The 15,066-nt window shown below is 47.2% G+C and overlaps 1 protein-coding gene across 1 annotated transcript in view; it reads left to right on the top strand.

Annotated features, from left to right (window-relative positions):
- Nucleotides 1-15,066, top strand: part of BCL11A (B-cell CLL/lymphoma 11A) — a 74,209-nt gene that overhangs the window by 2,989 nt on the left and 56,154 nt on the right. The window contains 1 exon segment of the mRNA XM_009282511.1: nt 2,987-3,316. Within this exon segment, the coding sequence (XP_009280786.1) occupies nt 2,987-3,316 (330 nt within the window).

Below are 15,066 nucleotides of genomic sequence, written 5' to 3'. Positions count from 1 at the left end.
AATCAATCCATCCCGCTTTTGCCGGACGGTGCGGTTGTTTTGGTGGCTGGGAACGGGGAAGAAGGGGGGAGTAGGAGGGCGAAGGGGGGAAGCTGAAAAGACATGTTGGTGGAAGGGCAATTTGCATGAAAAACAGGGACGGATGATTAGGGACCCAGGCAGGGAATTTTGATTGCCCCAGAATTAAAAGACGCATCCTGCAAATCAGTGGCGAGACCAGGTGAATTGTATTTTGGCGTTTTCCTTGTAAACCCCGTATTTTATATTTTGTTTTGAAAGTAGCAGTAATAATAAAACCGTATTTTTGCTGGCTCTGCCTCCATCAGGAGCCAAATGTTTTGCAGTGAACACGGTGCCAGCCGTATTTCATACATTAGTATATAATTCTTGTTAATTAGCAATAATTTACGTTAAGAGCATAGAAAATGTTGAGGTTACAGGTTTTATATCTGTACATTTGATCATCTTGTTATTTTCAAGAACTTTGCCTCCTATAAAATTAATTAGGTGAAATGTGGAGGTGTAATCAGCAACCTCTGAATTACCACTTCATTTCCTGGTTTTGATTGTAAATCAGCCCGGTCGGTACAGACTTTAGCAAAGTCTATTTTTGTTTAGCGCTACTTTTAACTGTCTGGTGTCGAAGCAGCGGGTTACCTTCCCCTGCTAAATAATAACTGACAGCGTCAGAAAGAAATCGGGCCGCGGGAAAACATTATAACTGAGTAATGATTATGCAGAGCTCCTCGCTAAGCCAGTTGTAAGGGGAATACGGGTCATTTTGTGTCTTTTGCTGCGGAGAGTTGGTGAGCTAGAAGTTAGATTTGCAAAATACCTTTGTCTGCGGCGTGCAGCGAGCTACTGGTGGAATTAGTCCCGCAATAATTTACTCCCTCGGTCCGAACGCGAGGAACGGCTGGGGAGAAAAACGCCATGCCCAGCAATCCCGCAGAAACACCCTGCTCCTCTCCCGGCTTCCCGAGGAGCGCGGAGTGCACGTTGTGTGTCTTATCTTGTCGGTCTGTAAGTTTAGAAGAAAACCCCAGCGATTAAGACATTGTTTTTATTAATACGAATGTAACCTTCATATTCCTGTGGTTGACCTTACGTTAAATTAGAAGTAGTACTAGAGGCGAGAAATGATGGACTGGATCCCTGTGTCCTAGTTGGAGCTGAGGTACGGCGAGGTAGTGTGCTCTTTCAATATTATTTTACGCAGCACAACTGGGAGCTACTCCAGATCTTCCTCCTCAATATTCAGCCTAGGTAGGGTTGAAATAAATTTAACCTGAGTTCACTGGATTTTTGCACTTTATCAAAATCTGTTCCAATATCGTGCAGTCAAATTAAAATCTATTTTTTGATTCTCTGTGGCTTTAAGTTCATTAAATGTGAAATTGGCAGCCAGCTAAAGAAGGTCAGGCTGATTAACTGTTTAGGAGTTGTATTCTGTCTCACTTGCGTTACCTGGCAGTGTTTTGAGGTGGGTTGTATTTGTAGTACCCTCTCCTCCTGCTCGCTGCTGCTAGCGTGCGTGTTGTATTGCGCAGGTAGAGGAGTACCGACACGCTGCTGGTATTTATTTTTATTTTTTTTTTCCCCCTCGTGAAAGGCAATGGTGATGGTGACTGCACACAGATTGCCAAGGTATTTCTCTGCTAACTTAACCAAAAAAAAAAAAAAAAAAAAAAAAAAAGCCAACAGAAGAGAGAGCCGCGTCTGCCTCGTTAGAGCATCCACTGACGATTCTGTGAGCAGAAATAGCCTCATAATGAAGCTTTTTGGAGCTCATTCAGAAAATTTGTCAACTTTGACAACATTAGGCAAGGTATTTTGAGTCTAAAGAAGGCACTTCTCACTGTTGCGAGGAAATGTGGCAGTCGCTTGGCCACGCTGATTTTTAGATGCTGAGGGCCACCAGTGCTAACACGTTGAGGATAATTTAGGCATTCCTTTATCTCAGGATGAAAAAGGAAAAATGACTATTTGCCTTGTTTCCTTAAGTACTAAAAAAAATGTCCCATCTAGCCAATATCTCTGGGTGGAATCGGTTGTGAATTTGATATTTATTTGAATCCTGAGGAGTAGCTGAAAAGTGAGAGGTGCCTCCCCCCGCCCCGCAGGCATTTCTGCTGCACTTGCTTTTTATCGTTCGGTTTCTGCCATTTATTTATTTATTTGTCTCGTCCCCTCCCTCCCCCACGAATAACTCCCGGCTTTCGAATTTTTAAATTGGAAGCCGCAAACGGCCTGGTAGGGATAGCGACACAAATACATACGTATACGTACGCACGTGCGTTACAAGGGCTAGATGTGTCGCGTGTGTCGGTGCCTGGGTGTGTGCGGCCATGCGGTCTGGCTCTCCCTCTCTGCTCTTTTACACACACGCGTGCTACCTGCACGGCCTGTATGGGGAATATGCAACGTCTATATGTTGAAACACCTTTTGCCTGCACCCGCACCCGCGTAGGTCAGGCTTCTGAATTTTAGAAACTAGGTCTGGCTGGTGGAAAATACACACCCGTATGTGTGTGAGAGAGTGTGTGCCGTGCTTTTAGCCTTGAATTCATATACATAAATAATACATCTGGCAGTAAAACACCATATTTGCTTCTCTTCGTAGTGCCACAAGAGTTTTGCAGCGTATTCTTTCAGCCTATCCATTTAATTTTACCACTGAATCTTTCAGTCGAGTCAGAAATTTGTCCTCATGTAGGAACACAGAGCCAGTTGCAGTGCTCGCTCTCCGAGTTCTGCGTGCTACAGCTGCTTCTGCAAAATCTCTTCCCTGTAACTGATGAATTCATCTCCTCGCTGCCGTGCTAATAGCCGTGTTGCATGGGTTTAGTTGGGGGGGGAGCAGGCGGACGTTGTGAGCAGGGTGTAATATTCATGAAGAGGGGGCTCGGCGCGTTCCTTCCCCCCCCCGCGCCCGGTGCCTTTCCCGAGAGCTCTAATGATTCTCCTTTTGTTTCTCAAACTGCAGCCGAACCTCTTGAAGCCATTCTCACTGATGACGAACCTGAACATGGCACATTGGGAGCTCCGGAAGGGGACCACGACCTCCTCACTTGTGGCCAGTGTCAGATGAACTTCCCGTTGGGGGACATTCTTATTTTTATTGAGCACAAACGGAAACAATGCAATGGCAGTCTCTGCTTAGAGAAGGCTGTGGATAAGCCACCTTCACCCTCACCAAGTGAGCTGAAAAAAGCATCCAATCCTGTGGAGGTTGGCATCCAGGTTACGCCAGAGGATGACGATTGTTTATCAACGTCATCTAGAGGAATTTGCCCTAAACAGGAACATATAGCAGGTAAATTAAAGCAAGGAGAAGTGTTTGCGAGTTCATTTCCGTTTCAGTTGCAACGTAGCATGTTCGCAGTTGTAAACTGCTGTGTCTGTCTCTCTGTTCTGCTCGCCGTGACGGCCGACGTGTTAAATACCCTGCCTTCGGTTAGCGGTGAGCGCACGACCGGTATTTCCTAGTGCCTGCGCAGAGGCAGGATCAACAGGCACGTGCCGTGCCAGCCGGTATTTCTAACAGTATTGTTTGAGGCCGCTCTCGTGATTTGCCTGTATTGTAGTCACCGTCTCCCAGTGTCTCGCCTGCCGTAGCGCTGCAGGAGGAGATTTCAGAGCCTGCCACGCGATAAAGCGAGGAGCTTTCGAGTCTTTGGCAAAGTCAGGGGTGAAAGAGTTAACCGAGCATCAGCCAGCCTTGGTTCCATATTGGCTGTCAGCGTATGGACTGTAATTAAACACAGCCCCATGGCAAAGTGACACCACCGACCTTGACTTTAAGATGCCATTTTCGACTGGCCAGGCCAGAGTAGAGAGGGCAGTTGCTGAAGCGCACAGACATGCTTATTCGAAAAGTTTAAGGGCATGTTGGAAATTTCAAAAGGTTGGTTTGACAGGAAAGGCCGCTCTCTGCAGCCTGCCTCCTCAGCCAAATGATAAATGCTTCGCTGTGCTCTCTCTTGTCTCTGATGTGGTTTTGACAGATGTATCTTGATTTTGTTTGCGGTTTACACAACCACATGTCAGCCGTACAAATGTCCAAGGCAGAGTTCTGTTTTGTGCAACAAACAATATAAAATGTAATTTAAAAAAAAAGGGTAAATAATTCCATTTCTTAGCATTTTTTTTTTTTTTTTTTTTAAACCGGAAAGCCATTTGCCGTGCAGATACTTTCACAAATAAGGTTAAAAAATAGAGCGTACTACGTGAAAGAAAATCCCAGAGCCCTGGGAGCGTAACAAGGCACGCTCTGCTTTTAAAATCCTGCTAGTAAACAAGAGTACTACCCATTTGCAGCGAGCGTTGCAAATCACTTCAAACCGCGCCAACGCTACTGGTCGAAAAAGGCGAGACCGCAGCGTATCAACACCAACAAATGCCTGAACCACTTTCAAACCCCCCTTCCCAGCGATGTTTGGGATGCGGCACTGCCGGTACCCCTCTTTGGGGAGCCCACAGGACCGCTCAGGGTTGTCAGAGGCGCAGTACATCATCACACGATGTGCTGGAGCTTGTCTTGGGCTTGCTTTGGCCACGAAGTTAAACCATAATAGGGCAGTAGGCGCTGGGAGGTTCACCGCGATACTCCCGCAGCCTCCCCGGCCTCCAAACCAGCCGGCAAATCACGCTGGAGAGCTGTAGTTTTGAGGCTGTTGCGGTGGCAGCAAATATGTATCGGTGCGCCTGTGTCTGTGCGCATGTGTGTATGCAAAGCCATGTGCGTCCACACGCATACGGCGTGTGAATGAATATATACTGTTTCCGCGGAGTAATAGGTATTGCTTTGAATACATGTATATATGTATGTTTAAGAGGAAACAGAGGCTCAGCTACTGCTAAGCTGTGTTTTGAATGAGACTTAAAAAACCCAATAATTCCGCATATTGCACTTCCCAGCCATGGACGTTAAAGGTGGTTTTTTTTCCCCCCCCCCGGAGTGGTAGAGGGCAGTGCCCATTTCCATGTGCTGCCTGTGATCTGATGGAAAACGAGCAGAAGCGTAGGGCATGATTAATGAAGCGGGAGCCTGGCGGAAGGGATTTGTAGTCTTCCGAGCTCTGGAGCCATACTAAATCACCAAATATGGAGGAGCGGCGGTATGATGTAACGCTGTATTTACGTACGGCGCCGCTCTGTTGAAAAGACAAAACACAGTATCTGTCAAGCAAGAATTAAACCCGCTCTCCTCCCCGTGGTCCTGAATAGGTCCCTCGGCCGGAGGGATGGCCACGGCGGCGAGTTCTGCACGTGGGGAAACCTCCTCGGCTGAGGGTTTTGCTCTGGTACTCGTTTGGCGCGGGAGACTCGGCGAGCCAAATCACGCTTTCGCGTGGCGCGGGTGATGTGAAGTGAGCAGGATTTGGCCTCGCACGGTGTCACGGGGCCGTTAATTCAGAAAAGGCTGTGGTTTTTAACTGACTTTAAATGGTTCGGTGAGCGGAGGGCAATGGGTAAGGAGAGGGGCACATCGGCAGGGGCCTGATCCTGCTCGCTCTTACACGCAGGGATCGCCTTTGCTGTGCGGGTGGGCCTGGCTGGGAGCGGGCTCGGGTCCGTGGTGCAAGCCACGAGCGCTGTTGTGAGTAGAGACTGAGCTGCGGTCGTCCGGGCATCTCCGGCCCCAAGTTTTCTGCGCGGTGGTGCCCAGCCGTGCCCGCGGACGAGCGGTCCGAGAGCACAGGTCTTCTCCTGCGCGTCCCCGGCCGGGACGGAGCCGATGGGCGCTGGGGTCCCCTGGTTGTTCCCTGTGGTGGGAAATGCAGCCTGGCTGTGGGAGGCGGGAAAGGAGCACCAGGAGTTACGGGGTCTCGCGCTGTCCCTCCCCTTCGTGTTTTCGTCTCCCCTTTCACGTGGATGAGTTTAGCTCCCTCGTTATCCCAAAGAAGTGTGGCAATAGCTGGAGTGACCCCTGTCCAGGAGTTTGTGGGGTCTGGCAGTAAAGTCACCGGTGAGGGTCTTGGAGTGAGCTGTGGAGTTCAGGTTTCTGGAAGGCCCCTGCAGTGAACCTTGGGCTCTTCGAATGCTGATATTTTATATCTGATTTCTGTGCAAGAATGCGAAATGCAAAAAGATACGAGTGTGTAATTAATGAAAAAAAAAGGACAGAGGCTGCCTTTAGAAAAATACGCAGGCGTTGAGGGAACTGATTCTTTCTGGTGAAAGACCAGAAAATACGTATTCAGTAGCAACGTAAAAATGCCCCAAATCAGTTGTTAGGCTGAAAGAGGTGTTACAGGTTAGCTCTGGATACGGAGGTGCTCTAGGTTAGCTCTGGATGCAGCATGTGCTCTGTCTGCAGTTTTGTAGTCAGTAAGTTGGTGTGTTACAGTAAAAGATCATCTTAAGATAAGTAACGGTTAAGGATCGGCTCATCTAAAGGCAAGGAAGGAGGCAGCGAGTCATTCAAATGCAGGGAGAAATGATGTCTATTTTAACCGTCGATAGGCTGCTCTTTATCCTCACCGTTTTCCAGAGACGGGGATGACTACAAGAGCTTATATGTATGTGTGCAACCTGTGCAGTAGCTGTGAGATCCATATAGGTGCAGGCATGCGTACCTGTCTCTTCCGTGTGGGTGTCTGCCTGCGCGTCGCTTTGACTTGCTGTAAAATTTTGAGTGATGCTGATCCAGCGCTATAGCTGAAATGTCATAAATTTAACTGAAAATTAATAGGATATGTTGTGTGGGTCCAATGAGGCAGCTTTCATCAATATGTATGTCAAAGCCTCACCACCAGACACCGGCAGCCCGTGATTTGCAGTGAGTGCTACGGCAGGGCTTTAGTTATCCGCTCCCATATTTTACAATAGGGGGAAATATTAACTGAAGTATCTAGAGATCAGTGAATGTAAAATCGCTGTTCACTTATTGAAAAGGCTGAAGAAATATTTATCGTCCGCCGGTGTCAGGTTTTAGCGGTTTGTTTGTTGAATGTATAAATCCGAGGGAATTAATGAAAGGCTGTTTTTTGGGCGAGGAAGGATCCTAAATGTTACTTGGATTCAGTTGGAGGAACACTTTGGAGTGCTGCTGCGTATTCCCCTTTACAATGCCGAGTGTGTATCTGCGGATGCCGTAGTTACTGTACAAAGAGGGGAGGAGGAGGGGAGATCATTTTTACTGCTCCCATCCTTTATTCTCGGGCTGCTTGTGGCATTCAAATAAAATACGTGGGAAAATAACGTAAGAAAAACCTCTGTCTGCAGTAATCGGGGGGAAGGTGGACATAATTTGGTACTAAATTTTGGACCAAGTACATTTGATTATTACAGTTCTCAGGAGGCAATGTCTTTGAGTAGTCATTACGCCACAGAAATTTTCTTGGGCTGTTATTAGTAGTTGCCATTGTAATTCTGTAGGTTGTAAATTGCGATTCCTTATTATTTTGTTTTGTTCCGGAGACAAAAAAATTATTGACGTCTGCATTGAATAGTTAGCATTGCATCTGGACAATAAGATGAAAGCTTAAAAAAAGGGGAGGGGGAAGGAATATGGAAATATTTCGGAGTCGGATTCTGTCTGCCTTCCCCATACAAAGAAACAGAGAGCACAGGCTGGGAAAAATAGGGAGGGTGCTACCCAAAGGCTCCCGCTCCTGAGGTTCGGAGCCCTGCGTCCAAGTTGTATTTGTAAATAAGACAGAGAAAGGTTGTGAACTGGCAGCTTGGCTGTTTTGTCAAAGTACAATGTCAGAGAAACTCTTTCTAAGACAAATTGTAAATAGAAGTGTCACGATGATTGCATGATTGAGCTCCAGAAGTGTCTTGCAATTGTTGGCATTGTCAGAAGACTGGGATGGATGGAAGGAAAAAATGTAGGGGATCAAAAAGTTGCTCTAACGCTACTCGCGCGGGGGTACGGGGAAGAGTCAATCGTTCCTCTGCTTTCCCCGTTGTCTTTTATAAAAAACATTTTTTGAAGAAGCGAACACGTGACACCAATATCATCCTTTGTACGAGGTAAAGATTGTGTTAGTTTTCCTATTCCCTGCTGTTACAGACAGTTAATGTAAAAATGGCTCTTTACTGGAAACACAAATACGAGTTCACTCGAAGCACAGAAGCAGGGTAGAAAGTTTTCCTCTGCATCGGCGTGATCCTTCCAGGGGAGCATCAGAATGTTGCAGTTGCCCTGAATCTTTCTGCTTTTTTGTTTCCTGCAAATCAGATCTTCTGGTTTAGAGGATGAGAAATAATGTTTTGCATTCTTTCTCCTATTGTATGGGACATCTAATTGTGGAGCTCACCATGGGCTGAAGCATCGCTGCGTCCAAAATACTTGTGGTTGAAGAGGCAGCCCGGCACGCGTTAAACCTCATATAGATCTGAAAAGGCGCACGTTAGCATCACGTGCCGAAAGCTTTGAAAATAATGTGCGTAATAAACGTAAGGCTCTGTGCAGCGAGTCCCAACAACGAATGCCGGGTGATGGAAACTGAGGCAGGGAGTAAATTAAACACCTTCAAATTAGCCCGGTGGGAGAAATAAAGTCTTCCCTAAACGTTCCCATAATTTGGTAGTGCCTCTTTTAAAGAGGAGGAGGCCTATTAGCATCACCCCGTTTTGTGTATGCAACCCTCAGCCCACGAGCTCTTTCTTACTTCATTCAAATAATGGAGACGATTAAAGAGGCAGGCGAGGCAGTGTCAGGCAACGGGAGTTCAGCCTCCAGTTGTTTGCCTGCGCGCATCCTCATTACGGAAATTTTCTGGACAAAATTCCCTTCAAACTTGGGTCTGTTTTTATATCCAATAGTACCAGCTTTGTGCAATAAAAGGCGTTTAGCATCAAGCTGGACACGGCCTGGCACGTTGCCACTTGGTTGTGTTGGGGTTGTTTTGGGTTTGGTTTTTTTTTTTTTTTTTAGCTAATCGCTGAGGAGCTCTCGTTACCTTTCTGCTTGTTGCGATTTTGTTTGGGTCGTGGTGCTGCCAGCGATGTCGCGAGTCCGGGGAGGTCGTCTTCTCAGCCTGGCGGGCGTCTGAACGCCGCTTCCGTCCGGGAGGGCTCTGTTTTATGTGTCAGCTTCTGGGATATTGCACAAGTTCATAAAATACGCCGAGATCACATATTTTTAGTACGTTAAGACCTATATTCATACTGGTAGCATGGCCCTAAAATTAACCATTGGTTGGTTGGTTTGTTTTTTTTTTCCCCCTGGGCTAACGAACACATTTTATCTCGCTTTATACAAACGCAGTAGCTCCAGCCTGCCTCCTGGTAACGTCGGGCATAGCAGGTTTGGGCCCACGATGGCTGATATCAGTACATGGATTGCTGTGATTTATTACCTACTTTTAAAAATAACAGGCACGTTAATGGACCCACAAGCCGCCCGAGCGGTTGGGATGACCTGTTTTCCATTTCATCATGAATTTCCATGAAACTCAAGTTTGCTCTTCAAGGCCCCCACCCCGGGTGCGCTTTGCCCTGCCGGGCACGGACCGAACGGCACCTGCGCACTTAAACGCTTGCAGGAGCTGGACCGGCGACTGCGGACCCTCATGGACGGGCAGACCAAGCGCTCCCGTTATTCAAACCCTCCTGTGTTAACGCCAAACCCATTTTGAAGCCCATAAACATCCTCCCCGTCTTCCTAATCAGGTTTAGTATGCAACGCATCCCGCGCGGGGTTCAGCGAGTTTATTTCCCAACCTTTATTGGCCAGCTGCACTCGCTGTGCATCTTTAAAATATTTCAGCGAGGCTTTTCGCTCTTCTTCCGCGAGGGCTGGTAACTTGGTGGCTGCTCCCCGGCTCATTCTTCATTCGGAGGTGGCATTGCCTCGGGTTGGCAAGGGAAAGGTTTGCGGTGTGGGGTGTGGTGAGGTCAGCCCCGATCCCAGCAGGGAATTTGTGTTCTTCATTTGCCTTTACAATCGGAGCACAGCTACTGTACCTTGGAGCAGCTCTCAGGTGTGAGCTCAGATGGGCACATGTAAATGTGCTGTCAGATGCAACACAGGAATATTAATGTTTCCTCACCACCACGCTGTAATAAAGCTGTACACAGCCAGCTTAATATGCAGCCGGGCTGGGGAATTGTATAAAACTTCGATAGCCTGGTGTGAATGATAGCAGTGGAAAAAAATATTCAATATGCCACAGTTTGCATTCTTGTTTGCCTTTGATCTAAAGCAAAATGAAAACATCCACTTCTTTCCCTCCTCGTTCCGTATAGGTGTTCTTCCTCTGCAAAATTGGCTAGTAAGTACGGACAGAAAACAAAGTATGGGGCACAGTGCAGAATTATTTGAAGCGCATTAATGCCAGCCTGCTGGGGCTGTAATTTTCCCAAGTATTAGCAAACATTTATTTTTTTTCTATCTGGGATCGTTTGCTTTGCTTTTCGTTCCTTTTTAGTATCTGGGTCTGGTCGAAACAAAGAAAAGAAAGACAGCACAAACAGGGGCTGGGGCTGCCTTTGCCCCCCCCCCCGCCTGCAGGCACAGCCCAGGCTGTACATCCTCTTCACAGAGGTTTCATTTGCATCTTCTTCTGGGTTCAGATCTTCAGCTCCATCCAAAGGTGTCTGTTTTTCAGCGCGGCTACGTTAGAGGATTTTTAATAATGTGCTCATTTAACTGAATCAACAGCTGTCAGGAGCGGTTGTAGTAAATCCACAAAATGCACAAAGAAAAATACATACGTTTCCTGAAACAAAACACTTGAAACAAATTGGCTGCCAAAAAAAGCTGCTGAATTCTGGGTTTGCAGACAGTGCACCAAAGTGTTTCTTCTCTCTGCTCTCCCCGGAGACCTCTCCCCGCTTGCCTGCTGCAATTCTGCTGGAACTTTTTACCTGAACATGTTGCTGTTAAAAAAACCCCACCGCTTTCCCCTATTTGATGGGTATGGAGCTCAGCTCGAGCTCAGATTTTTGTGTTTTACACTAAACAGCTAAAACACCAAGACTGGAGCAAGAAGCAAAAACCAAACAACTGCATTACCGTCAAGGAAACGAGGCTTAATATCCCTGTGAAATAGCTGTCGAGGAGAAGGCAGTGCTTCAACTCTGCCCTTCCAGGTAGGCGTTGTCAGGGTGGTATTGAGGTCTGAAGCAGCTTCAGAGGGTGCTGAATTGGCACCGGAGCGGGTGCTGGTGGAGGGAGACCCGGGGAGCTTTGGTCAGTCAAAACCAAGGACTTTCTGCTTCTGTCCTCCCCCTGCTTTGCCTAAGTGCTGAACAATTACACCTACGATTTGATCTTAGCTTCAGATAGAAAAACCTCTGCCTAAATAAACAATGGAATTACTGCTGAACAACAAAGGCTTAAAGAGGAGCCCTGCCTTCAGTGGTGTTATTATTGTTGTTGTGGATATTATTATTAATATTATTATTACTACTATTACTACAACTATTACCTTTTTAAAATAAACACACATTACAGTTCCTCACTCCTTAGGAAGTAAGGAGTTTAATTCCGCATTCATTGCTCAACTTAATTGATTTAGCAGGCAGACTATTACCTTTTTAAAATAAACACACATTACAGTTCCTCACTCCTTAGGAAGTAAGGAGTTTAATTCCGCATTCATTGCTCAACTTAATTGATTTAGCAGGCAGCAAAATATAAAATGCAAAAATAAAAATGCCTCCCCCCCCCCCCCAAATTCCCACCAATTAGAAAAAAAAAAAAGCCCCCCCCCCCCCCCCAAATTCTCAGTAATTTATTTGTCACCCAGCGTTACTTTGCTACAGCATCACAGCTGGTTTTTTTTGGACATTGCATGAATCATCTGGGTTTCGTTGCATTTTAGCTACTGAGTTTATTCTTTCTGGAGTAAGAGAATATATCAGCAAAACTGCCGTGCTTCAGCCAGGGCACCGCAAGTGCGTGGAGCATTTACTGCGTGAGGGTGGCCAGGGGCTTTTCGCTGCGTTTTCTCTATTATCGATGCTGATTTTCATATTTAGGAAATAGTTGTTGCGCAAAGAGAAAGAGGAGTTGGGGAGCCTTGTTCTCTTTGAGGAGGTAAAACACAGTGGGATGCATTTGGAAAAAGAGAGTATTACCTCCCGGAAGATTATTTAGAGGCTGTATTATTTTGTAATAAACTGTCCTGTGTTAAATTTGTGTTACCTTAGAAAAAAAATCAATGAGGAAAAATTAAATTCTGATAAAGATACTCTTGGATCTTTGAAAACAACTGCTGTCCTTTTAACTAAAACATTTGAGGAGCTTCAAAGAGTATGTATTTCTTCTGATCTTAGAGCTGTGTGACTGGTAGCAGGGAAAAAAAAATCTTATTCTACATACAAGTGGATTGCTTAACAAGTCAGCACAGACACATACTTGTTTGTACAATAGAGATAAAAATTCCTGTATAAAAATAATTCAGTTGCTGACAGCAGGCATTGTGCTGGGGCTGCCTCTTTTGTGTTGGCCGGGGGTCAAGGGACCACGGCTCCCACTTTCTGCCGGGGGGAGGCTGTCACGATCGCTTGCTGGAGCCTGGAAATAAGTTAATTGCTTTATTTTAAGGAATACTCGGAGCCCAGTGGTGCGGTTTTTACGTCTGTGTGCCGTCTCCGGAAGAGAAGGGGGGGGGAGGGAAATCTCCTCGTGGGGGAGATGACTTGGAGGCTGCTTGGGAGACATGGCCTTGAAGAGCTCGGCGACCCGGCTGTAGTTTCTAAACTTTTGTTTTTAATCTAATTCTGATTTATGCTGTCACATCCCGTATCGGCCCTCGCTGAACTCTCCTCATGTGAAGTAACGTTGATGTCGGGGGGAATCGGTCAAAACCGGGGACTCGTGGCTGATACAGATGTTTGCTGGTGCGGCTTTCGCGTGGCGCCAGGTCCTATTCTGTCTAATAAATGTTAAAAATGTGGGGCGTTAGCACGGCCCCGGGCATCCTCTTTTTTGCTCTGCAGGGGCGCAGGTAAGATAAGCCATGAGGCTGGGGAAGGCTGGGGAGGCGGGAGTAGAAATTATTTGAACGTTCATCCATCCTTCAAAGTCGGGGCGCCGGGGAGGCAGGTGGAGCAGCCTTCCTTCCCCAACCGCCTCCTGCCCCCGGGGTCGCTGGCAAAGCCGGGGCTCCCCTCCGCCGCGCCCCTCGGGGTGCCACAGGAGGTGCCAGCAGGATCAGGCCCCGACGGGGCCGGCCGAGAGCGGAGCCAAGTTCGCGAGCGGCCGCCGGCGCTGAGCGGTCCCCCCTCAAACTCCTCTCTCTCTCTCGGCGGCGGCTTCGCTCCCTGGGAGCGAAGCGACTTTCTCGGTGGCACGCTCCGGTGCGGAGATCTTTTCATCCCTCCTTTTTAAATGCAGCGAGTTCCTAAAATTAATGCTGCTGCACTTTGATGAAAATAATGTTTTTATAATACATTTGCTGTTTACACGGAAGATGTGACTTGAGGGGAAAAAGGCTTTTTTGGAGGGTGGCGGAAATCTTGTTAATCTGCTCTCGGAGAGCGGCACACAATACTGCCTATGAGCAAGTCTGTGCTGCTTTTGATAAATTACCATGTTTAGAGATAGGTTTGGCTCTTAAGGGCTTAGTTTTCTGAACAAAGTCCATAACAATGTTTTCTGCCTCTGTTTGTCTCCAGCCCCTTTGGCTTGACTCGGAGCCCTGTGTTTAGTTGGAGCTCGGTCTGGAAGATATAACAATTTTGCATTAAAAAAATAAGGAAATCACAGGAAGAAAAACCCTTTTGCTTTTTGGATGAATCTTACTGATAATTTGCTAAAGCTCATTTGAATTTTAAGCACTTCTTTAATCTTCAAAGGCTAAATTGCTTTATGAATATGCATGGTGTGGGCAGACTTTAGTTCATTACCTAGTTGTAAATTCTAATGACCATTAGGTCCTTGCAGTAATTGCGAATTGTTTTGCATTTTTGATTGGCCTATTAACATGTGCATTCGGCACACATCAGGCCAGCCTGTCAGGCTGCTGAAGGAGAAAAAAAAGGTGAAAATTGTTTTATAGCACCAAGATTCTTAGATTTTCAATCTTGGAAAATTGATGATGTAAAAAAATTAAAGCGGTGTTTTTTCTTCTCAAGATTGAAAGTTCACCAAGAGATTTGACATATTTAATTTACATGATGACTTTGCACTCCTTCATTAATGCAATTTGCATATGAAGCTGTTGTTAATCACTTTTGATCATGTTTTGTGTATTAGCTGCCTCAGTGGCTCTTCTCCCTCAGATGCTCCAGTAGAAAGCAGCAAAATGATGCATCTTCTTGCCAAGTTTCCTTTAGTGAATTGAGGAATTAGGAGTCTAACCTTGAGTAATTAAATATGTTCTATCAGTTCTCTTTTAATGTTAAGTACACTTGGTTGGAAGTGTAGAAGGAAATTGTTCCCATTTGGGGGAGACATTCCTTTAAAAAAAATTTCTGTACGTATAGATAGAATTATTTTCCGTGATCCGGAGTTGCCTGGGCAGAAGGGAGAGGTGACGGCAGGGCAGGACACGGCAGGGCCCGGGCTCTTCTTTGCACGACTGGCCTTGAAGACACGTGCCCCGGGCCTGATCCTGCACCGCACACATGTGCGAAGCTGCTCTTGGCGTTCGGGTGGTGGTTTTGCGTTCGGGGGACGGTGGCGCCGGGGAGGGAGCGCCCCCGTTCAGAGGAGCAGGTCGTGCTGTTGGCGCTGCTCCTCTTCCAGTCAAGTCTTCCAGTTGCCTCATCGCAAGGAAGGGTCTTTTTCTCCTTGCCTGCCCGGGCAAGGCGTTAATCATCCAACCCTCGTTGCGAGCTGGGAGGGGAAACTGGGAACAGCCTGCCCAGCTTTCGTGGCAGAAGGGAGGGGGGACGGCAGGGCAGGACACGGCAGGGCCCGGGCTCTTCTTTGCACGACTGGCCTTGAAGACACGTGCCCCGGGCCTGATCCTGCACCGCACACGTGTGCAAAGCTGCTCTTGGCGTTCGGGTGGTGGTTTTGCGTTCGGGGGACGGTGGCGCCGGAGAGGGAGCGCCCCCGTTCAGAGGAGCAGGTCGTGCTGTTGGCTGCTCCTCTTCTTTGCACGACTGGCCTTGAAGACAGCCCCGGGCCCCCGCCGGAGGCCGTCCGCCAGCCCT

This window comes from Aptenodytes forsteri, unplaced genomic scaffold, assembly GCF_000699145.1.
Source record: "Aptenodytes forsteri isolate BGI_AS27 unplaced genomic scaffold, ASM69914v1 Scaffold5, whole genome shotgun sequence".
In the NCBI taxonomy this organism is placed as follows: Eukaryota; Metazoa; Chordata; class Aves; order Sphenisciformes; family Spheniscidae; genus Aptenodytes; species Aptenodytes forsteri.
The sequence above is the reverse complement of the archived record's forward strand: the minus strand, read 5'-3'. Positions and strand labels throughout refer to the sequence as shown.